Here is a 25,193-nt window from a genome sequence, read left to right as displayed (position 1 = left end):
AAATGATTCTTTCGTTCTCTTTTGTGTTAAAATTAGACGAAACTGTTGAAAAATTTTTTTAAAATTTAATTTTAAATAAAACCTTTTATTTAGCCTCATAATGTTATCATGGTTCTAGTTGAGCCGTATGGGTTGTGGTCTTATCCCACGTGTTAAAGAAACCAAAAAACCAATTGGCAGGCAAAAATTACTGGGCGAAGCAAAATGAAGATAGGAGCAGCGTTTGGAGTGGTGCACGCAACCCCTCCCATTACCGCACTCTCTCTTCCCCACCTAGGGGTGTAAATGAGTCAAGCCGTTCGTGAGCTATTCGAGATTTGATTCGATAAAAACTCGACCGAGCTCGACTCGATTTCTAAACGAGCCAAGCTCGAGCTTAATTTTTAGGCTCGTTTGGTAAACGAGCCAAGCTTGAGCTCCATAGTATTCGGCTCGTTAAGGCTCGTGAGCTCGACTCGTTTCTGAGTTTATGAGCAGGCTCGCGAATAGGCTCGTGAACAGTCTCGTTAAGTAAACTGAAATTACTATCATAAGAGAAATAAACTAAACCCTGCATATACTTTCATGAGCCAAATCTGAATTTTTTAAAATTCATCTCTATATAGTTTAGTTACACTCTTAAACTTGCATATATTTAGATCATTAAGATTTAAAAACTCATTTTTATAAGTTTACATGCTAATTTGTAGATATACTTATTTATCTAAAATTATTTTAGTTTTAAACTTATTAGTTTTAAACTAAAACTCATTATACATTTAAATAAATTAAATTATTCGTGAACTATTTGAGATTCAGCTCGATAAAAGCTCGACTCAGCTCGATAAAAGCTCGACTCGTCTAAGCTCGTTTGCTAAACGAGCCAAGCTTGAGCTTCTTAATACTCGGCTCGAGTTCGATATGAGTAAAGCTCGAATTCGGCTCGATCTCGAAAAAATTTTAACGAACCAAGCTTGAGCTCTTCAAAGCTCGGCTCGGCTCGGTTCGTTTACACCCCTATCCCCACCCAAGGCCCAGGGTTAGATGCTTCTCCTCTACTGGTGATCAATACTCTTCACTCCCCTTCTTTTTCCTTTTCTCTAACGCTCTTGCTAGAATTTGAATTTCAGTGCTATGGCTCCATCCCCATTTCATTAGGAATCTTTCCTTGTTGTTGAATTTGGTTTTAACATAATGGTACGGTGGGTTGGATTGTTTGAGATTTAAATGCTGGGTAATGTTTTGATTAATTAATACCTATTTATTAATTCAACTGATTAAGAACCTAAAACTACCAATTGAGTTGTTTCATGATTCTTTGAATGAAGTTTGGTGTAAATGAATTGAATTTCATTCAATTTAGTTATATTACTTGTCATATTAATGAAATGATACTGAAGAGAGAAAACCATAAATAGGAAATTGATTTAGTATCCCAACAGCCACCTCTAACTTGACTTTAGACTAGGATTAGTTGAATTCAACTAGTCTTGAGTATTTATAGTTTGGAGGCGTTGAACAGTTTGTGAACTGAAATGCAGGCCATGTATCATTCATCAAGGATGTAGCTGCAACTCAGCCTCCTGAGCATCTTCCTTCCTTGCTCAAAATCCTTCAAACTAAAGGTATTTGTTATCCAACTTCATCAATTCTTCAATGATCTTTAATGTTTCAACAATGTGATACTTTGTAAATTCTAATGGTTTTGACCATATGTAATTGTGAATTGATCATGATATGTTATCATTTGTTTAATGCCAGTTGTAGAGCTTTTTATTGTAGTGTTTTTGTTTTACATTCTGAATTATGTGATTATGAGTGGTTTTTGAAAGGTAACCAATATAAGATACACACATTTACACACAAGACCAGAATAACAAACATAGAACATAGAAAAATAAAAGAATAAGAAATTTGATGTTGTTTGATTATGTGTTTATATCCGTAGAAAGCCACTTGCTATTTTTCACCATGAAGGAAATGTTACAAGGACCAATTTAACTGGAGTAGCTTTTTCCTTTCCAAATCACGGATAAGAGAAACCCAAAATACAACAATAACCTTCCATACTTAGAACTACCCTAGCTAACAGTACATACCATTTTATTGGGGGAACACCCCTCTCCCTCTCCCGGAGCTTTCAATTTGCAGTATATTCTCTGAATGGGATCTACACTTTCAAAATAGTATTGTTTCTACTTATTGTTCAGGATGAACCTTTTTAGCATGCTTGTCATTTCTTTGATGTAAATGCTTGATGAAATTTGGTCTTTTGTATGAATCTTTGAATGCTCATTTGGGCCTCTTGTCCCTCTGGTTTTTGTTATTCTTGCTACCTTGCCTGTAAATCACTATACTAAAAAGGGGCTGGTTTTAAATAACTAGATTTCTTATGTGGTTGGCATAAATTTCCAAGTATCATCTAGGAAATGTTTGTTTCCTCATTCTATCTGCAATTTTGGGGTTTGATTGAACTAACATAACATTCTATTATGGCAGAAGGCTCTGTTTCTTATGGAATGCTCCCTTGTCCTCTATTTATAGCACACTGAATTTTGTTTATTGTTGATGGAGTAATTTTTCTTTTTGAAAGTTTGGTTATTTTAATAATAATATTGTTTTAGTCTCTTTATGTGGTGTCACCTGTAAAAACTGTGAGGTAACCATGGAACAAGTATTTTCTTATCAGGCTTTGCAATTTATTGATTTCTCATCGTCTCCAATTGAGAAAGAATTTTATTCATTTCAAAAATGCTAAACCTGTCCTCAAAAATTTATTTGGAACTGCAAGTTTACTTAACACTAGTTAAATCACTAACTCTTGGCTTTGAACTGGATTATGTGTTATCTTCTAATGTTATTTTGCTCTGCGATTATTTAACCTCACAAGTCACAACCTGCTTGTGCTTTTTACACTCAATTGATTTATGAATTGCTATGGTATGTTAAATTTTTTATTACAGGTGAAACAATTATCTCTCCTGGATCTAGGCAAGGAATAGTCCCCCTTGTAATTCTCCTATCAGAAAATTTGTCAGGTTAGATGAATATCATGAAGTGTTGACAAGTAGAGAGCAATTCTATGACAGACTCTATCATAATATGCAACTTAGTCATGGGCATTCATTTGAAAACTTTCTATTTATCATTTTTATCTTTGCCACTAGGTTCTTTAACTGCACTACTGCGCTGGCCAACAGCTCCACCTGGGTAAGTTATATATTTGAATGCATGCCAATATTGTACATTGAAGAGCTCTCTCTCTCCCTGCCTCTGTTTGCTTGTGTGTGTGTTTTGTTTTTTGCCCTTTATTTATCTCCTACCACTATTTCTATTGACACAGAATGGAGATGCCTATTGTGGAAGTTTGCAAGCTTGGGGTGTGGCTTTTAGCCAAGAATGTAATACATTAAACTGAAGCATGCCTTGATGTGCATAATTTGATGGCCATATTATACAATTATGTGCATAATTTTATGATGTACTTGGCATTTCCATTATACTTTTTCCCATTTATTTTCTCTTATTTACTTATGTATTTTTGCTATTCTTGGTTGAGAAACTTTTAAACATGGGATAAAGTATGTGTTTTACTTGCATGAAGCTGACTGGTACTTCACAGTTTTGGCAACACAGGTAGATCAATAATAAGTTTTGAAACAGGTTGAAGTCTAGTATGAGAATGGATAGTGGTTCAAGATTTGGTTCAGATAGCTTTGGATGTGTGAGGTGCGGTAAGCCGCATAAAGGGCTTTGTCGGTTTAGGACTACAGCTTGTTACAGATATGGTCAAGAGGGGCACATGGCACATGAGTGTCCCAATGCAGCTAGAATGACACAGTCCCAACATACAGCTTCTGGCAGCGTGACTCAGCCAGCAGCTTTAGCCACATCACAGGGCAGAGGGCGAGGTAGAGGGAGAGGGACAACCTCTTCTTAACAGGTTCCCAAGGGGAAGGTCCTTCAGTTCCATCACAGATCTTCACTATGACACAGTAGGAGGCCAACACATCGAACACAGTGGTGTTAGGTAAACCCCACTATTGAGTGTTCTAATGTGTATACTCTTATGGACCTTAGTGCCTCTCATTCTTTTGTTTCTCCAAAAGCCGTAGATAGTTTGGGTTTGATAGCTTCCAGGTTAGAGTGTCCTCTTTGGGTCAGTGGGCTCAAGTGTGATCCATCTGTGACAGAGATAGTCTGCCAGTTTAGCCCAATTATAGTTGAGGATAAGTGCCTTCCAACCGACCTTGTGGTTCTAGATTTGACTGATTTTGACGTCATTCTAGGGATGGATTGGCTCTCTACTCATGGTGCTACCTTGAACTATAGAGATAAGGTAGTTAAATTTAGAGAACAAGATGGATTGGAGGTCGTCTTTCGAGAAGACAAAGCAGGTATGCCTAGAGGTTTGATATTGGCTCTACAGGCTCATATGTTGCTTGGAAGGGGTTTTCAGGGGTTTCTTACTCATGTTAGAGAGTATAATGGTCAGGTTAGGGAACCAGTTTCAGTGTCCGTAGTCAGAGATTTTCTCACTATTTTTCCAAACGAGCTACTAGGTTTACCACCTGCTAGTGAAATAGAGTTTGAAAATAAAGTAATGCCAGGAACCAGACCCATCTCTATTCCTCCCTACAGGAAGCACCTGCCAAGTTGAAAGAGTTAAAAGAACAGTTGCAAAAATTAGTATATAAGGGTTTCATCCGACCTAATACCTCACCTTGGGGTGCTCCGATTTTGTTTTTGAAAAAGAAGGATGGATCCCTAAGACTTTGTATCAACTACAGGCAGTTGAACAAAGTCACTACCAAGAATAAGTATCTGTTACCCAAGATTGATGATCTGTTTGACAAGCTAGCACGAGCCGGTTGTTTCTCCAAGATAGATTTGAGATTCAGATACCATCAGTTGAGAGTCAGAGAAGAAGACATGCCTAAGACAACTTTTAGGACCAGATATGGGCATTATGAGTTCCTAGTGATGCCATTCGGGCTGACAAATACCCCTGCAGCATTCGTGGATCTCATGAACAGAGTTTTCAGTTAGTTTTTTGTTCACTTTATTATTGTTTTCGTTAACGATATCTTGGTATATTCCAGAAATGCAGAGAAGCATGCCCACCATCTGAGGAGAGTGTTGCAAACCTTGAGAGATCACGGCTTGTACGCCAAGTTCCATAAATGTGAGTTCTAGTTGAGGAGTATATCTTTCTTGGGGCATGTAGTGTCAAAAAAAGGAATCGAGGTGGACCCTAAGAAAGTAGAAGCTGTAGGTAATTAGTCCAAACCCACTACAGTGACAAAAATCAAAAGCTTTTTGGATTTGGCAGGTTACTACAGGAGATTCGTCTAGGATTTCTCCAAAATAGCTGCTCCCATGATTAGGTTGACCAAGAAAAATTAGAAGTTTGTCTGGTCAGATCAGTGTGAGAAAAGTTTTGAAGAGCTAAAGAGAAGACTGACGTCAGCACCAGTGTTGGCTCTACCTACAAGTAATAAGGATTTCACAGTGTTTTGTAATGCATCTCGAGTGGGACTAGGTTGTGTGTTGATGCAGAATGAGAGAGTAATTACTTATGTTTCTAGACACTTGAAGAAGCATGAATTAAATGATCCTTCACACGATCTAGAGATGGCAGCCATGATCTTTGCACTTAAGATGTCGAGGCATTATTTGAATGGGGTAAAGTGTGAGATATTTATAGATCATAAGAGTTTGCAATACATCTTGAGTAAGAAAGAGTTAAACTTGAGGCAGAGGAGATGGGTAGAACTGCTTAGTGATTATGATTGCAAAATCCAATATCATCCGGGTAAAGCAAATGTGGTGGCAGATGCTCTTAGCTGGAAATCAATTGGCATTCTATTCCACATCACAGTGGAAACAAGACCAATAGTGAAAGAATTTTACAGGCTTGTTAGCGAAGGCTTGCAGTTGAAGCTGTCTGGTACAAGTGCATTAGTAGCACAGATGAAGGTGACACCCGTGTTTCTAGAGCAAGTGGCATAGAAGCAGTACGAAGTCCCCGAGTTGGTGAAAATAGCGAGAGCTATTTAGAAAGGCAAGAATGGTGATTTTAGATTCGACAACAACGAGAATATTCGTTACGGGAATAGATTATGTGTAATACCCGGCTAGACTCCAGTATCGGAATTCCTACCGTCTGGTGGAATCTCGGATGTCGGAAGCCTCTAGTAGAGTAGAATCATGTTTTCATAAAATGTTTTAAGGTATTTCATGGTTTTAAGTAAAATGGAAATGAGTTTTTGCATAAAAACAACCTTGGAGGAAAACTTAGGTTCGGCCGCCGAACCTGAGGTTCGGCGGCCGAACATGCATGCCTTCGGGAGCGCCTTTAGGCCCCCGAAAGCATAAGTGAGGGAAGTCCAGGTTCGGCCGCCGAACCTCAAGTTCGGCCGCCGAACATGGCATGCATGCGGAGGCACATTCGGCCCCCGAACGTGGCCTGGCCAGCCACTATAAAAGGGTCCCTTAGCCGAAAACGGGCGAGCTTTTCCCCATTTTCGGCCAAGGTGAGCTTTCCGCCGCCCCTCACCGATCTTTGATGTTTTTCCTCTAGATCTTTCAAGTTTTTCACTTGTTTTAACTTCGTTTTGAAGATTTGAGCTTTTGAGCAAAGTTTTGGAGCTTTGAAGTTCAAGAACTCAAATCTCTCCCAACTCCAAGTTTGGTCGCCTCTACTCTCGATCTTCAAGAGGTAAGAGTCGATCTCTAGCTTACATTATGTTTTAAGTAAGTTTTATGAAGTTCATGGGGGTAAATGCATGTTTAGGTCATAGTTATGTTTATGGGGTTTTGAGGTGATTTTGAACAATGTGAGTTGCTTGTGTGTTGTAGTTGGGGTTTTGATGGTTTGATGCCCCCTAGGAACTTGTATGTTTGCTTGTGTATGGTTGGGAATGTTGTAGAATAGGTTTATGTATGTTTGGATGAGATTGGAGGCATAAATGCATAAGGGAGCTGAGTTTCTGCCATTCTGGGCGAAACCAGGTTCGGCAGCCGAAGGAACTTTCGGCCGCCGAACATGCTTGTGGAGGCAGCCTTCGGCTGTCGAAGCTTGCCCCCGAAAGGAGACTTTCGTCTTTGTCTGGGACTTTCGGCCGCCGAAGGTGCCGCCGAACATGCATGAGTTTCGCCTCTGTCTGGGAGTTTCGGCCGCCGAAGGTGCCGCCGAACCTGCCTGACTTTCGGCTCTAGAGGGACTTTCGGCCGCCGAACCTGCCGCCGAAAGTGCCCTGTTCAGCCATTTCTTGTATGTTTTTCTATGATTGTTTCATGATGCTTTAGGGGGTTTTTGGGGAATAGTTTAGAGTTATGTTCAGGTATGTTTGGTCCCTCATTTGAGTCCACCTGTGTAGGTTCGGACCCGAGGAACCGAGATCCCCAGCAGTGAGTCTGTTGCCCCAGTGTCTGGTCAGAGCTATCCAGAGGTGAGTGGAATAACTTATTATGTTTTAAAGCAAAGAATGAACTTTTCAGCATGTTCCACGCATCATGAATGCCATGTGATGAATTAGGTTGCTTGCATTAGAATTCACGAATATATTGCATTGCATATTTTTATGTTGATGTGGATGAATGTTGGATGATCCATAGCCCTCGATCTATGATATGACGATGTGATATGTACGGTACGGAAAGTAAGACCAGTGGGACCCATTCTACGTTCGCTGGCACTATGTAAGGGAAAGACCAGGACCCATTCTACGTTCTGGCACAGTTGGACCATGTAGAGGGCTATTGGTGACAAATTCATCCTTGACGTGATTAGCTGTGATGTGATGCATTCCATGATCCATATGATTTAAATGTTTTTATTATTTTGCTCACTGGGCTCTAGTAGCTCATCCCTCTCCCATTTTCCCCAGGATTGCAGGTACAGGGTAGACCAGGAGATCCATAAGAGTAATGAAGTCTGGTATATGTAATAGATAGTGTGGACATGATAAATGTATTAATGTTATGTAAAAGTACAGTTTCAGTCATGTAATGATATTGAGGTTTAGAGATTGTGCTTGACATTGTGTATGAGGTATCCCTTTTATTACATGATCAAAAATGTTTTATAATGTTCATGAAAGCCAACTCATCTCATGTTGTATCGCCCGTTGGGGCATTGATGAGATCCCACAGAGGGATCACGATTATGATCATGACTATGTACATGTATGTTCAGGTTGAGTTGGATGTTTGAAGGAAAAGTTTTAAATTTTTATGTATGTTGTTGATCATGTATGGGATTAAACAGGTTTTCAGGATGAATGTCAGGCTTGCTACGGGTCTTGGCGGCCTTAAGCCGACCCGGATCCTAGTGCCGGTAGTGGTCCGATTTTCGGGTCATTACAGAATGGTATCAGAGCCCTAGGTTCATAGGATCGGACCTAGAGTGTCGGGCTCATAGATGTTCTAGAAGGTCAAGCACAATAGGAAAGATCATGTCCACTAGGATAGGATGTGGAGTCCTGTCTTGTATGATGATGTGAAATGCCATGATTATATACATGTGCATTGATGCTATGATATGAATGATGAATATGTGATGAGGGTTCATGTGTGCCCACATGAACCATATGATGCTAATGTTGTATGATGTGTACTGTTTTTTAGAAAACAGGATGAGAGGAACCCGTCGATCGGCAAGATTGACTGGAGTACCACCTGAGGATGAGGGCACGAGCGCCCGTCCTCCTACATTGCCTAGGGCAATGTCTTGTAGAGCCAACAGAGAAAGAGTGTCAAGGGACCCTAGAAGGTCTTTTGATGCTAGCAGAAGGGGGACAGATAGAGGAGGAAGTTCTTCAGATGTGAGGGAGGTTATGGAAGAGGATCAGAGGAGGGATGGGAACCTGGATGTGAGCATGGAGGAAGAAGGGACAGGGGAGTCTCAGGGAGGCGTTCAGGCCTCGGGGTATGGTTTTCCACCCCATTATCCACCCTTCCCACAGGGTTCAGGGTATCCGATAGGAGGTACATCGGATTACTCCAGCTTTAACCCCTACCCTACCTACATGCCTTATCCACCTTTCTATCCACCTTACACACAGTACCCAGCTTATCCACCCTCACCCTTCTATCCAAACCCGGCAAACCCCACCTCGGGGAATGCTGCACCCCCACCTCGGGGAATGCTGCACCCCCACCTCCACCACCTACAGAACCAGCAGCCCCAGTTACTCAACCTCCCAGACCTAGCTCAGCCGATGGGAGCAAAGTAAAGATGACAGATTACCTTAAGCTGGATGCTCCCAAATACAAGTCAGGGGATGACCCCTTTGAGTATCTGAGAGTGGTGAAGACAATAACTGATGAGCTAGGGGCGAATGATAGCAGGGCCATTCAGATGGCAGGGTTCACCTTAAAGTGCAAGAAGGCACGGGAATGGTTCAAGTGTTATATGGACCCGAGACTAGACGGCATGACATGGGAGGAATTTGCGAATGAGTTCGCTGGATGGGCTTTTCCAGACAGTTCCAGAGAACTGAAAATGATTGAGTTTGAGCAACTGAGGCAGTCAGAGCACATAGGTGTAGAGGAGTTCACGGATAAATTCTTGGAGCTATTGCCTTTTTCAGGGCAAGCTCTAGATACAGATACGAAGAAAGCCAAGAGGTATGTTATGAAGCTGCATTCCAGGTACTCCTCGTTGATTCAGTCAGCTGAGAGAGAAAGTTTCCACACTGTGGTGGATATGGCTCGAAGAATGGAGGCAAGTGCTATAGTTGAGGGGTCAGTGAAGCAGTCAGTGACCCAGTCTTCAGGGGTTAAGACCCCAGGCAGAGGAGGGCCAGGTCTCTCTTCTCAGAGCTCAGGTAAGAAGAGGTGGGATAACACCACCAAGAAGTCGAAGAAGAATAAGTTTTGGAATAAGTTGAAATCCGGTCTGGGATTTGGCGGTGGCTCGAGCTCAGGCTCAGATGGTACAGAATGCCAGAGATGTGGAAGACCGCACAGGGGAGTGTGTCGAGCTGGGACTAATACATGTTTCAGATGTGGACAGGAGGGACACATAGCTCGGGAGTGTCCTAGAGCGCCTTTTATGGGCCAGCCCCAGCAGACAGCTTCTGGTAGTGTGGCACAGCCAGCAGTTCCAGCCACAACTCAGGGCAGTGGCAGAGGTAGAGGGAGAGGGGCAGCCTCTTCTTCTGGTTCCCGAGGTGAAGGTCCACCAGCTCCAGCCAGGATCTTCACCATGACTCAGCAGGAGGCTAACACATCCAACACCGTGGTGTCAGGTAATCTTGTCATTGGGTGTTCTGATGTGTATGCATTAATGGACCCGGGTGCATCTCATTCATTTATTGCTCCGAAAGCCGTCGAGAGGTTGGGTCTGATAGTCTCTGGGTTAGAGTGTCCCCTATGGGTCAGTGGACCCAAGTGTGACCCATCAGTGGCAGTGTCAGTCTGCCAGTACAGTCCAGTTTTTGTTGAGGGAAGATGCCTCTCCGCCGACCTTGTGGTTCTAGATTTGACAGACTTTGACGTCATTCTAGGGATGGATTGGCTATCTACCCATGGTGCTACCTTGGACTGCAGGGACAAGGTAGTCAGGTTCAGAGATCAGAACGGGTCAGAGGTCGTCTTCAGAGGAGACAAGAGGGGCACACCTAGAGGTCTGATATCAGCTCTTCAGGCTCGTAGGTTGCTTAGGAAGGGATGTCAGGGGTACTTAGCTCATGTGAGAGAGCTAGACAGTCAGGTCAGGGAGCCAGCCTCGGTGCCAGTTGTCAGAGAGTTTCAGGATGTCTTTCCTGATGAGCTTCCAGGTTTACCACCTGCTAGAGAGATAGAGTTCGAGATAGAGTTGGTGCCTGGAACTAGACCGATCTCTATCCCTCCCTACAGGATGGCCCCAGCCGAGTTGAAGGAGTTGAAAGAGCAATTGCAAGAGCTGGTAGAAAAGGGCTTCATCCGACAGAGTACCTCACCTTGGGGTGCTCCGGTCTTGTTTGTGAGAAAGAAGGATGGGTCCCTCAGACTTTGTATCGACTACAGGCAGTTGAACAAAGTCACTACCAAAAATAGGTACCCTTTGCCAAGGATCGATGATCTATTCGACCAGCTAGCAGGAGCAAGTTGTTTCTCCAAAATAGATCTGAGATCGGGGTACCATCAGGTAAGGATAAGGGATGAAGACGTGCCAAAGACAGCTTTCAGGACCAGATATGGGCATTTTGAGTTCCTTGTAATGCCGTTCGGGTTAACCAACGCCCCTGCAGCATTCATGGATCTCATGAACAGAGTGTTCAGTCAATACCTGGATCACTTTGTTATTGTCTTCATAGATGATATCTTAGTGTATTCCAGGAATGCAGGGGAGCATGCCCATCATCTGCGGTTGGTCTTGCAGACTTTGAGGGAACATGGCTTGTATGCCAAGTTCTCTAAATGTGAGTTCTGGCTGAGGAGCATTTCGTTCTTGGGGCATGTAGTGTCAGAGAATGGGATTGAGGTGGACCCCAAGAAGACAGAAACTGTGGCTAACTGGCCTAGACCCACTTCAGTGACAGAGATTAGAAGTTTCTTGGGTTTGGCAGGTTACTACAGGAGGTTCGTTCAGGACTTCTCAAAGATAGCAGCTCCTCTGACCAGGTTAACTAGGAAGAATCAGAAGTTTGTGTGGACCGACCAATGCGAAGAGAGTTTTGAAGAGCTTAAGAAGAGGTTGACTTCAGCACCAGTTTTAGCTCTGCCATCTAGTGATGAAGACTTTACAATCTTTTGTGATGCGTCCCGTGTGGGACTGGGTTGTGTACTGATGCAGAATGAGAGGGTGATTGCTTATGCTTCTAGGCAGCTGAAGAAGCATGAGTTGAATTACCCCACACATGACCTAGAGATGGCAGCAGTAATCTTTGCACTCAAGATGTGGAGGCACTACCTCTATGGGGTAAAATGTGAGATCTTCACAGATCATAAAAGCCTGCAGTACATCCTGAGTCAAAGAGATTTGAATTTGAGACAGAGGAGATGGGTGGAGCTGCTGAGTGACTATGATTGCAAGATTCAGTACCATCCGGGTAAGGCGAATGTTGTGGCAGACGCCTTAAGCCGGAAATCACTCGGTGGCTTATCCCACATATCGGCAGAGAGGAGGCCAGTGGTGAAGGAGCTCTACAAGCTCATTGAGGAAGGTCTACAGATGGAGTTGTCTGGTACAGGTGCCTTAGTGGTCCAGATGAGAGTGGCACCCGTGTTTCTGGAGCAGGTAGCTCAGAAACAGCATGAGGACCCGGAGTTAGTGAAGATTGCCAAGACTGTTCAGTCAGGCAATGATAGTGAGTTCAGATTCGACAGCAAGGGGATCCTCCGCTATGGGAGCAGACTATGTGTACCAGATGACATAGGGCTCAAAGGAGACATTATGAGAGAGGCTCATAATGCAAGATACAGCGTTCACCCCGGAGCCACCAAGATGTATCAAGATCTAAAGAAGGTTTATTGGTGGCCAGCTATGAAGAAAGAAGTGGCATAGTTTGTGTCAGCCTACGAAGTGTGTCAGAGGGTGAAGCTGGAACATCAGAAGCCGGCTGGAATGCTTAACCAGCTACCTATTCCAGAATGGAAATGGGAAAATATAGCTATGAACTTCGTAGTGGGGTTACCGGCGATGTCCAACAGATTGGACTCCATATGGGTGATCGTGGACAGACTCACCAAATCTGCTCACTTCATTCCTGTCAGGAGTGGCTATTATGTGGACAAGTTGGCGCAGGTGTATGTTGACGAGATCGTCAGGCTGCATGGGGTTCCTGTTTCTATAGTGTCAGATAGAGGGCCCCAGTTCACCTCCAGATTTTGGAGGAGTTTGCAGAATGCCATGGGTACTAGGTTGGATTTCAGTACTGCCTTCCACCCACAGACGGACGGACAATCAGAAAGGACCATCCAGACCATAGAGGATATGCTCAGAATGTGTGTGCTGGACTTTGGGGGTTCTTGGAGGCAGCATCTACCTTTGGTGGAGTTTGCCTACAATAACAGCCATCATGCTAGCATCGGGATGGCTCCATATGAAGCTTTATATGGAAGGAAGTGCAGATCAACTGTTTACTGGGAAGAGGTTGGAGAAAAGGCCTTGGCAGGGCCTGAGCTTGTTGAGATCACCAGCAGGGTGGTACCCATAATCAGAGAAAGAATCAAGACTGCTGCAAGCAGACAGAAGAGTTATGCAGACATCCGCAGACGGCAGTTAGAGTTTCAGGAGGGGGATCTGGTATTGCTCAAGGTGTCTCCTATGAAAGGAGTGGTTCGCTTCGGAAAGAAAGGTAAACTAGCCCCACGATACATCGGACCCTTTGAAATATTGCAAAAGATTGGGAATGTGTCGTACAAGCTGGATTTACCTGCTTCAATGGAAAGAATCCATCCGGTTTTCCATGTTTCAATGTTGAGGAAGTTTGTGTCAGATCCGAGCAAGGTTCTTAGTGAGCCTAATGTGGAGGTCCAAGAGGATCTCACCTATGTTGAACAGCCAGTACGGATCATAGACACCCAGATCAGAAAGTTAAGGAACAAGGAAATCCCGATGGTGAAAGTCTTGTGGAACCACCACAATTTGGAGGAATGCACTTGGGAGACACGGGAGTCTATGCTCCAGCAGTACCTTCATCTCTTTTAAGGTTAGATCTCTATGTGTTTATGTGCTATGTATGTATGTTATGTTTTATGCCATGCTATATGCTAGTTGAGGAACATTCGGGGACGAATGTTCTTAAGGGGGGGAGATTGTAATACCCGGCTAGACTCCGGTATTGGAATTCCTACCGTCTGGTGGAATCTCGGATGTCGGAAGCCTCTAGTAGGGTAGAATCATGTTTTCATAAAATGTTTTAAGGTATTTCATGGTTTTAAGTAAAATGGAAATGAGTTTTTGCATAAAAACAACCTTGGAGGAAAACTTAAGTTTGGCCGCCGAACATGCATGCCTTCGGGAGCGCCTTTAGGCCCCCGAAAGCATAAGTGAGGGAAGTCCAGGTTCGGCCGCCGAACCTCAAGTTCGGCCGCCGAACATGGCATGCATGCGGAGGCACATTCGGCCCCCGAACGTGGCCTGGCCAGCCACTATAAAAGGGTCCCTTAGCCGAAAACGGACGAGCTTTTCCCCATTTTCGGCCAAGGTGAGCTTTCCGCCGCCCCTCACCGATCTTTGATGTTTTTCCTCTAGATCTTTCAAGTTTTTCACTTGTTTTAACTTCGTTTTGAAGATTTGAGCTTTTGAGCAAAGTTTTGGAGCTTTGAAGTTCAAGAACTCAAATCTCTCCCATTATGTTTTAAGTAAGTTTTATGAAGTTCATGGGGGTAAATGCATGTTTAGGTCATAGTTATGTTTATGGGGTTTTGAGGTGATTTTGAACAATGTGAGTTGCTTGTGTGTTGTAGTTGGGGTTTTGATGGTTTGATGCCCCCTAGGAACTTGTATGTTTGCTTGTGTATGGTTGGGAATGTTGTAGAATAGGTTTATGTATGTTTGGATGAGATTGGAGGCATAAATGCATAAGGGAGCTGAGTTTCTGCCATTCTGGGCGAAACCAGGTTCGGCAGCCGAAGGAACTTTCGGCAGCCGAAGGAACTTTCGGCCGCCGAACATGCTTGTGGAGGCAGCCTTCGGCTGCCGAAGCTTGCCCCCGAAAGGAGACTTTCGTCTCTGTCTGGGACTTTCGGCCGCCGAAGGTGCCGCCGAACATGCATGAGTTTCGCCTCTGTCTGGGAGTTTCGGCCGCCGAAGGTGCCGCCGAACCTGCCTGACTTTCGGCTCTGGAGGGACTTTCGGCCGCCGAACCTGCCGCCGAAAGTGCCCTGTTCAGCCATTTCTTGCATGTTTTTCTATGATTGTTTCATGATGCTTTAGGGGGTTTTTGGGGAATAGTTTAGAGTTATGTTCAGGTATGTTTGGTCCCTCATTTGAGTCCACCTGTGTAGGTTCGGACCCGAGGAACCGAGGACCCCAGCAGTGAGTCTGTTGCCCCAGTGTCTGGTCAGAGCTATCCAGAGGTGAGTGGAATAACTTATTATGTTTTAAAGCAAAGAATGAACTTTTCAGCATGTTCCACGCATCATGAATGCCATGTGATGAATTAGGTTGCTTGCATTAGAATTCACGAATATGTTGCATTGCATATTTTTATGTTGATGTGGATGAATGTTGGATGATCCATAGCCCTCGATCTATGATATGACGATGTGATATGTACGGTACGGAAAGTAAGACCAGTGGGACCCATTCTACGTTCGCTGGCACCATGTAAGGGAAAGACCAGGACCCATTCTACGTTCTGGCACAGTTGGACACTGTTATGTTATGATATGTTATGTAAGGGAAAGACCAGAACCCATTCTACGTTCTGGCACAGTTGGACCATGTAGAGGGCTATTGGTGACAAATTCATCCTTGACGTGATTAGCTGTGATGTGATGCATTCCATGATCCATATGATTTAAATGTTTTTATTATTCTGCTCACTGGGCTCTAGTAGCTCATCCCTCTCCCATTTTCCCCAGGATTGCAGGTACAGGGTAGACCAGGAGATCCATAAGAGTAATGAAGTCTGGTATATGTAATAGATAGTGTGGACATGATAAATGTATTAATGTTATGTAAAAGTACAGTTTCAGTCATGTAATGATATTGAGGTTTAGAGATTGTGCTTGACATTGTGTATGAGGTATCCCTTTTATTACATGATCAAAAATGTTTTATAATGTTCATGAAAGCCAACTCATCTCATGTTGTATCGCCTGTTGGGGCATTGATGAGATCCCACAGAGGGATCACGATTATGATCATGACTATGTACATGTATGTTCAGGTTGAGTTGGATGTTTGAAGGAAAAGTTTTAAATTTTTATGTATGTTGTTGATCATGTATGGGATTAAACAGGTTTTCAGGATGAATGTCAGGCTTGCTACGGGTCTTGGCGGCCTTAAGCCGACCCGGATCCTAGCGCCGGTAGCGGTCCGATTTTCGGGTCGTTACATTATGTGTACCAGATGATATAAGCTTGAAAGGAGAAATTATGAGAGAGGCTCATAATGACAGGTACAGTATCCACCCGGGAGCCACCAAAATGTATCAGGATTTGAAAAGAGTGTATTGGTGGCCTTTGATGAAGAGAGAAATGGCTCAATTTGTGTCCGTTTATGAGGTATGTCAGAGGGTGAAGTTAGAACACTAGAAGCCAGTTGGGATGCTCAACCCACTACCGATTCCAAAGTAGAAATAGGAACACATGGCGATGGATTTTGTGGTGGGATTACTAGCAACGTCCAACAGGCATGACTCTATATGGGTAATAATGGACAGATTGACCAAATCTGCTCACTTTATTCCTGTCAGGAGCGGTTACTCTGTGGACAAATTGATGCAACTCTATGTGGAAGAAATTATTAAGCTGCATGGGGCTCCAGTTTCTATAGTATCGGATAGAGGACCCCAGTTTACCTTTAGGTTTTGGCGGAGTCTACAAAATGCTATGGGCACAAGTATAGACTTTAGCACTGCTTTCCATCCACAGACTGACGGACAGTCGAAGAGGACCATCCAAACTATAGAAGACATGCTAAGGATGTGTGTGCTAGACTTTAGTGGTTCTTGGAGGCAACATCTACCATTGGTAGAGTTTGCCTACAATAACAGTTACCATGCTAGCATAGGGATGGCTCCTTATGAAGCTTCATATGGGAGGAAGTGCAGGTCACCTGTCTGTTGGAAAGGAGTAGGAGAAAGAGTTTTAGCAGGGCTAGAATTAGTAGAGATCACCAACAGTGTAATACCCGGCTAGATTCCGGCATCGGAATCCCTACCTTCCGGCGGAATTCCCGTTGGAATCTGAAATTCTGAAGATGCCAGAGTCTTCTAGAGGGGTAAAATGTGTTTCTAAAATGTTTTTACTTGATTTTATGGTAAAGAAATGAGTTTTGAAAAGAATAGGCTAAGGAGGAAGGACCCAGGTTCGGCCGCCGAACCTCAAGATCTGCCGCCGAACATGGGGCTGTTTCGGGAGTGCTTTAGGCCTCCGAAGGCTTAGAGGGCAGAAACCAGGTTCGGCCGCCGAACATGGGATAGTTTAGGAGGCACGTTAGACTTCCGAAGGTGGCTTCCTTTCGGCCGCCGAACGGGGTGAAGTTTTGGCAGCAGCTTTGGCCGCCGAAGGAGGTTTAGCCGGCCACCTATAAAAGGCCCTCAGACCGAAAATGGGCGAGTTTTCTCCCCATTCTCGAGCTCAGGTGTGTTCATGTCCTCCTTAGGTTGATTTCATGTTCTTTCTTCAAATTCTTCACGTTTTTATGAGTTTCCTTTTGGGTTTTGAAGTTTTTAAGCTTAAATTAAGTTTTGGGAGCTTGGAGACCCAAGGAGTTTGTTTCCTCCCATCTCCAAGTTAGGATCGCACCAACCCTCGATCTTCAAGAGGTAAGTGTAGATCCTTGCCACCTTTTATGTTTCTAATGAGTTTTAAGTAAGTTTAAGGAAGTTTTAATGCTTGAGTATGGGTAGATATGCATGTTAGGGTTTATGTAGGTTTTGTAACGACCCGGAAACCGGACCGCTATCGGCGCTAGGATCCAGATCGGTTTAAGGCCGCCGGGACCCGTAGCAAGCCAAACATTCATCCTGAAAACCTGTTTAATCCCATACATGATCAACAACATACATAAAAATTTTAAACTTTTCTTTTCATTCAATCACCAAACTCAACCTGTGCATGCACTATTCAACATACATTGCTCATAAACACACATTTAACAAAAAACTCATCATAAACCTACACATTCATTTCTACCCCAAGAAACTTCATAAAACTTGCTTAAAACATGAAATGAACTATGGATCTACTCTTACCTCTTGAAGAACGAGAGGAGAGACGATCCTAGCTCGGAGATAGGAGAGATCTCAACTCTTTGGTCTCCAAGCTCCAAAACTAGCTCCTTTGCTCAAAAATCTTCAAACCAAGATAAAACTTGTTAAAACATGAAAGATCGGAGGAAAAATATCAAAGATCGACCGTGGGAGAGCAGGAATTCACCGTGGCCGAAAATGGGGAGAAAACTCGCCCGTTTCGGCCATGGAGCCCTTATATAGGGGCTGCCAGACCACCTTTCGGCAGCCTAAGGTGCCTCCAAAAATCATGCAAGTTCAGCGGCCGAACCTTTGAAACTTTCAGAAGCCTAACATGCCCCCCTAAACCGTTGACTCGCGGTTGTCGAAGCCGGTCAAAAATAACCTTTCTGGTTATCAACAATTTACAACTGCAGATAGTGGTGAAAGGATCGAATCCACAGGGAATTGAAGACTTACCTATTTTCCTTATCAAGACCAATAAAATAAACTGAAACAAAAATAAACTGCAAAAGAAGAAAACTGAAAACGAGATAAACTGAAACGAGATAAAACTGAAACGAGATAAAACTGAAATAAGATAAAACTGAAACGAGATAAAACTGAAAACGAGATAAACTAAAACTGAAATGAGATAAAACTGAAAGGAGATAAAACTGAAAGAGAAATAAACGGAAAGCAAAATAAACTAAAACGAGATAAAACTGAAACCAACTAAACTGTAAGTAAAATGGGGGGTTTTGAGATTGATTTAATTAATCTAAAACTGAAAGCAATAAAAATAAGGCAAATAATAAAAATAAAGAGAAATGAATAATAAGAAAGATCTAGTTGAAGAATTGGATCCACTTTAGTTGTTGGGATTGATCATTGACACTTAGTTTCCTTTGGGTTGATTCAATAGATTAGTTATGGAGATGGAAGACGCTTCTCACCACCATTATCTCTCCTTATGATTAAACCAATTAGGGAACGTCCTCTAATTAATTACTAATTAACAAATTGCCAAGGAATGTCCTTGGGTCTTAGGCATCAAAACAATTGTCAATTGCATTAAGAAATAGAGAGATCCAATCCTAGCTATCCAAACGTATGGAGATAACGCTAGATCATACAATTTCCTTGGATTTTATCCCAGGTGTTCTTATGTAAGAATAATCTAAGCAATTACGGACTTAAATCATCCAAACTAACATATTATTACTTTGCAATCAAGAATCAACGTAGATCTAAACAACAAAGCAATATTAAAATCAAGCATGAAATTGCATAAATATTGAACAACCAAAAGTTAAACAATGTTTGATCAAGTCTCCCAATCCATAAAGCAACCAAAGTATCACCTAATCTTCAACTAGAATAAAAGATTTCAGCCTCTCATGGCTGAAACAAAACTAAAAATAAAAGAAAAGAAGAAAGGTAGAAGAAGAGATGTGAATTTCGTAGGTGTCTCCTAAGGAGAGCTTAAGGGTCCTGTAGAGGCTCCTTATGTGGCTTTTTATAGTTGAAAAGTATTGCCCTAGGTCATACTTACTGCCCAAGAGGTATTTTCTACCCAAGTTGTGTCTGAAAAGGAAAGAATCGCGCTTTTCGGCTTTAGAAGGAAGGCTGCGCGAAAATGCACTGTGGGAGGAAGTTGGTGCGCGCGGTTTGGACTCAGAAAGGGAAGGAGGCGCAGATTGTGCTTCCTAAATAAGTTTAGATGCTGACCTTGCTTCCTAATTAGTGTAGAGGCTGCCCAAGATGCTGCCCATGTGCAACTTGCTGCCCAAGTTGTTGCAAAAGAGGAAAGAATCGCACTGCAAGCTCACCGGATGGAAGGAGGTGGCGCGCGCATGGATTGCAGAAGAGGCAGGAGAATGCAGTCATTAATGTGCAGAAGGGGAAAGATATCTGTCCAGTCTTTCCTTTTTAGGTGGAGCCTTTGTTTGAATTTTGAATGCTGAACGCAGAAGAGGCAAGTGTGTCTTCATGAGATCTTGCTTCCTAAATAGGAAGATATGACTGCTGCAGTGTGTGCACATCTTTGAACAAGGAAAGAAAGATTTGCGATTTGAATTTCAAATAATCTTCTGACTGAGCTTTCCTTGTTTGCTTTTGCTTCTGCACTTTCCTCATTTGAAAACTTTCCTTTTCTGAAAACTTTCCTTATTTGGAAACTTTCCTTTTTTGGCACTTTCCATATATGACACTTTTTAGCAGTTTTAAGAGCATTTTCTCCAGATTGTCTCTTTACACCTAATATCTGCAAAACATAATTAAAACCACAAAATTAAGCAGAAAAGATGTAAATAAACATCAAGAACATAATGATAAAATGGACTAAAATATGCTCTATCAACCATCCCATGTTCGGTGGCCGAACCTGAGGTTCGGCGGCCGAACCTGGAAATGTCTCCTTGGTCTTTTTCATTCAAAACTCAATTTCTTTCTTACTTAAAATCATAAAATACTTTAAAACATTTTACAAAAACATGGTTTTACCCTTCTAGAGGTTTCCGACATTCGAGATTCCACCGAACGGTAGGAATTCTGATACCGGAGTCTAGCCGGGTATTACAGGTTTTATGCCCAATGTATGTTTATGTGATGTTTGTGTTGGGGTTTGAGTTAGTTTATGCCCCTATATGCTTGTGGGAGTGTGTTTGCATGTTTGGGAGAGAGCATGTGAGGTTTTGGGTGGTTTGGAGTTTGGTTTTGCTTGTTACAGATTCGGACCTGCTGTTCAGAGGGGACCAGGTTCGGCCGCTGAAGGTATGTTCGGCCACCGAAACCTGCATGGAAGGCAACTTTGGCTGCCTAACGTGCCCCCGAAGGCCAGGACTTTCGGATCTGTGTGAGGCTTCGGCCGCCGAAGGTACCAGACTTTCGGCTCTGGAAGGACTTTTGGCCGCCGAAAGGACTTTTGGCCGCCGAAAGTGCCCCCGAACCTGCATGGCTTTCGGCTCTAGACGGGACATTCGGCAGCCGAAGGTGCAGCCGAAGGTGCCGCCGAAAGTGCCCTATCCAGCCCTTTCTTGGGTATTTTCTATGCATGTTTTGAGGATGTTTTAGGGGGGGTTTTTGGGGAGTTGTTTATGAGTTGTTTAGAGTGTGTTTGGCACCTCATTCGAGTCCACTTGTGTAGGATTGGAGCCGAGGGATCGAGGAGGCCAGCAGTGCTAGCTGTTGCAGAGTCAGTCCAGTGTCTGCCAGAGGTGAGTAGAACTAACTCAAATGTTTTAAGCATGTTTCACGCATCATGAATACAATGTATATGTAGTAGGTTGCTTGCATTAGAAATCACGAATATGTTGCATTGCATAATTTATTGTTGATGTGGATGGACCAAGGCGACCCCAATAGCCCTAGATATGATATGTTAATGAAGTCCTGAGGAGCCCGAAGGGCCGGGCATAATGAAGTCCTGAGGAGCCCCTTGAGGGCTGGGCACCATGATATGTTACAGACAGAGGGAGTTTTGGTGGTTATGTCTATCCGTTATGTGAAATGTTTGTGCTGTAACGCATTCCATGATAGCATATGATTTATTAAATTGTTTATTGTTCTGCTCACTAGGCTTTTTAGCTCATCCCTTTCCCCTAACCCCTAGGTTTGCAGGTCAGAAGTAGTCCAGGAAGACGTCAAGGGTAAAGGTTATTGCTTATGTAATAGATTAGTGCTTTAGTGTGGACATGTAAAGTAAATTGATATAATGTATTGTAAGATAATGTGATGTAATGTAACGTGAAGTAGAATTATGTTTATGGATTAGTATTGTGCTTGGCCCTAAGGCTTGGTTAGTCCCTTTTTAGTACATGATGTATGTAATGTTTTAGTGTTGAGTTGTGGATGAACCAAACTTGTGGCATGTGATGTTTACCACGCTAGAGTACTTGATGAGGACTCCAGTGGAGGTTTTATGTTTATGGTTTTGATGCATGCACAGCTTAGGTTTTGGTTCATCGGATGTGATCCAAGCTTGATGTATGTAATGTTGACCCAGCTAAAGTGTTTGATGAGGGCTCTAGTATGTGGTTCTTTTATGTTTAAAGTTATGTAGCATACAGGTCAAGCTCGGTGTATACATCAGATGTTTAAGTTTTTATGTTTATGTTTGATCATGTACGGGATTTTACCAGGCAACAGGATGTATGTTAGGCTTGCTACGGGTCCCGGCGGCCTTAAGCCGATCTGGATCCTAGCGCCGGTAGCGGTCCGGTTTCTGGGTCCTTACAAACAGGGTAGTGCCTATCATTAGAGAGAGACTCAGAATGGCCGTGAGTAGACAGAAGAGCTATGCAGATATTCGTAAAAAGCAAGTTGTTTTTCAGGAGGGGGGATATAGTATTACTTAAGGTGTCTCCTATGAAGGAAGTGATTTGTTTTAGAAAGAAAGGTAAACTAGCTCTAGCTCTAAGGTACATCGGGCCCTTTGAAATCCTGCAAAGGATTGGGAATGTATCTTACAAGTTAGATTTACCTGCTTCTATGGAGCTGATCCATCCGGTTTTTCATGTTTCTATGTTACAGAAATTTGTGTCGGATCCGGGCAAGGTTCTTAGTGAACCTGATATGGAGATCCTAGGAGATCTCACCTATGTCGAGTAGCTAGTTCAGATCATAGACAAGTTGATCAAAAAGTTGAGGAACAAGGAAATTACGATGGTGAAAGTTCTTTGGAATCACCACAATACAGAAGAGTACACCTGGGAGACTCGAGAATCGATACTTCAGCAGTACCCCTATCTCTTTTGAAGTAAGCGTTATATGTTGTTTTCTTGTGTCTTTTAATATATATGTTGTGTTTGTTGGCTTTGTTGAACATTTGAGGACGAATGTTCTTAAGGGGGGAAGAATGTAACACCCGGCTAAACTCCGGCGTCGAAATTTTCGCTTTCTGATGGAAATCTCCATCGAAATCCGGAATCTCGAAGCCGGAATGTTTAGAAGGGTAAAATAGGGTTTTCATAAAAATGAATTTGAATCTTTTTTTTTTTAAAAAAGGGGTTTTAAAGGTTCGACTGCCGAAGGTGGTTCCTCCAGCCAACTATAAAAGGCCTCTAGCCCGAAAATCGAGAGAGTTTTCTCCATCTTCGAGCAGAGGTAAGCCTTTTCTCTATTCTTGATGTTCTTGTTGTTTTGTGCTTCAATTTTTTTGGAGAATAGCCCTCGAGTATGATGTGTTATGATGTATACAGAAGTCCAGGTTGAGACCCATTCTACACCCCTAGCAATATGTAAGAGAAAGTCCAGGTCGAGGCCCGTTCTAAGCCCCTGACACTATGGATTTATTATGTTATGTTATGTTTAAGAGGAAGTCTCGAGGAGCACCCGTCATGGGCCTGACACTATTGGAATTTGTAGAGAATTACTGGTGACAAATCCATCTTGATGTGAATTGTTTGTTGTGAAGCATTTCATTCGATTATATGTTTATTGAATTATTTTTATGTTTTGCTCACTAGACTCTTGTAGTTTATCCATTTCCCCTAACCCCAGGTTTGCAGGGTCAGAGTTAGCTCGGGGAAGTCGGCTGAGTTGCTGGTATAGCCTTTTGTAATAGTATAGATGTGGACATGTTATATTTTATGGTTTTAGAATTGTGCTTTGCCTTAATGTTTGTTCTTGTAATCCCTGTTAGTATGATCCTTATGTAAAAGTTTTAATTATGAGTTATGTTCGAATAAAACTTGAAGCATGTGATGTTTACCATACTGGAGCATTTGATGAGTGCTCTAGTATGAGTTTTATATTTTCAATTTTGATATATATACAGGTTGAGTATTGGTTCATGGAATGTTTATGTTTATATTTATGTTTTCATGTGATAATGTATGGGATTTTATTAGGTGTATTAGGATATATAATTGACTTGCTACGGGTTTCGGCGATCTTAAATCGATCTAAACCCTAGCGCAGGTAGCGGTCCAGTCCCCGGATCGTTACACATGCAACCTTATAAAAAAATAATCTAGCTCGTAGCAAGCAAGGACTACCAGATCGAAGAAGGACCAATAACAAGTAAATAAAACTCTAAAGATGTTACCCTAGAATCCAATCAAGTCATCATCAAATCGATATAAGTACCGACAAAAGGGGAAGGTAAAATACTATTCGGCAATCCATTCGTGTCTTTCAATATTTATCTCCATGAATCATCACCATCAAATAATTATCGGATCAAGTGAAAAAAATGAGCCATCATCGATATAGGTAAAAACACACTTACATGCAATCAAATAGATAACTAAGGAATACGATAAAAAAAAAAAATACCTATTTCATTTTATACAATTTTATCGATTAAAAAAAAGTAAATAAAAATAAATTCAAAACATCATCCGAAAGTGGAGAGAGAATCCACTTTTCGGACAGGAAGAAATGGGGCTCCTCTACCCAAACGGAGTAGAGAAAAGTTGACGAGGGAATAAGTAAAGGGACTTGCTTTTAGTTATTAATGGTAAATAGTTGTTGTGCAGATATCTAACTGCTATATGTATATATATATAATAATAATAATTTTATATAATAATTTTTTTAGATAGACAACGAAATTTTACCATGGAAATGTTGTAGTCAAAATTTTTTATTGATGGGTCTAGTCAGCCAGTCATTAAAGCCTCTCAAGGCTCGGTTTCTCCTTACGTAATCAAAAGTTTAATTCAGAACGTTTGTTCTTTGACTGCTTTATTCAATCTTATTGGTTTTAACTTTATTAGATGAGCTAGATATTCCACTGTCCGTTTTCTAGCAAAGAAAGTTTTGACCCGTTGTGTAAAAGAAATATTTTATAAGAAAATCGCATTTTTATTAATTTTCTTTTTTAAATAGAATATTTTATTTCTGATTTAATTTATAAAATTTCATTTTTAAATAAATAAAAACTTGCATAATTTTACAAAAATTTATTTAATTTTTTAAAAATAAATCATATTAAATAAAGAGCTAGATTTTTTTATATATAATTTGATGGTTAAATATAATTTATATTTTTTCATTCTCCTATTTGGGATTTAATTAAATATCTTATCTTCAATCTAAAAAAATTACTTTAACGAATTGTAAGGATTTAGCATTATAAAATTTTCTACTAATATTACTAAGTAATTTTTTTAACTGTATTAACACATATATACTCCTGTCAAATATGATTTATTATTTTAAATATAGAAAAATATTTTCTGTATTTATAATTTTAAAATATTTAGAGCAATTAATTAGTAGAAAATATTTATGTAATAAAAAAATTAAATCATTTAAATCATTTTTTAAATTTTAAAAATATTACTAATATCATTATATATAAATTTATTAATATTTCTTATTTTTTTAAATCAAACTAGCATTGCAAAATAAATTATTTTATTAAAAAAT

At 41.7% G+C, this 25,193-nt stretch overlaps 1 protein-coding gene across 1 annotated transcript; it reads left to right on the top strand.

The window, feature by feature from the left end:
* The first annotated feature begins 160 nt into the window (after positions 1-160).
* LOC110624207 (protein IN CHLOROPLAST ATPASE BIOGENESIS, chloroplastic) lies at positions 161-24,570 on the top strand. The gene is made up of 8 exons (XM_043960686.1): positions 161-266; positions 1,000-1,040; positions 1,521-1,604; positions 2,943-3,017; positions 3,147-3,189; positions 3,323-3,380; positions 20,965-21,016; positions 24,539-24,570. The coding sequence occupies exons 1-8, from the start codon at positions 205-207 to the stop codon at positions 24,568-24,570; spliced, it is 447 nt and encodes a 148-aa protein (XP_043816621.1). The 5' UTR covers positions 161-204.
* Positions 24,571-25,193: the final 623 nt, after the last annotated feature.

The sequence above is a fragment of the Manihot esculenta genome, chromosome 10 (assembly GCF_001659605.2).
Source record: "Manihot esculenta cultivar AM560-2 chromosome 10, M.esculenta_v8, whole genome shotgun sequence".
NCBI lineage: Eukaryota > Viridiplantae > Streptophyta > Magnoliopsida > Malpighiales > Euphorbiaceae > Manihot > Manihot esculenta.
The sequence above is the reverse complement of the archived record's forward strand: the minus strand, read 5'-3'. Positions and strand labels throughout refer to the sequence as shown.

Bases quoted from the DNA above. Each gene is read 5' to 3' on its own strand.
- LOC110624207 (XM_043960686.1), top strand. From the start codon at position 205: ATGAAGATAGGAGCAGCGTTTGGAGTGGTGCACGCAACCCCTCCCATT. The intron at 3,190-3,322 runs GTAAGTTATATA...CTATTGACACAG, and splicing joins TGGCCAACAGCTCCACCTGG to AATGGAGATGCCTATTGTGG. The intron at 3,381-20,964 runs GTAATACATTAA...CCACTTGTGTAG, and splicing joins TGTGGCTTTTAGCCAAGAAT to GATTGGAGCCGAGGGATCGA.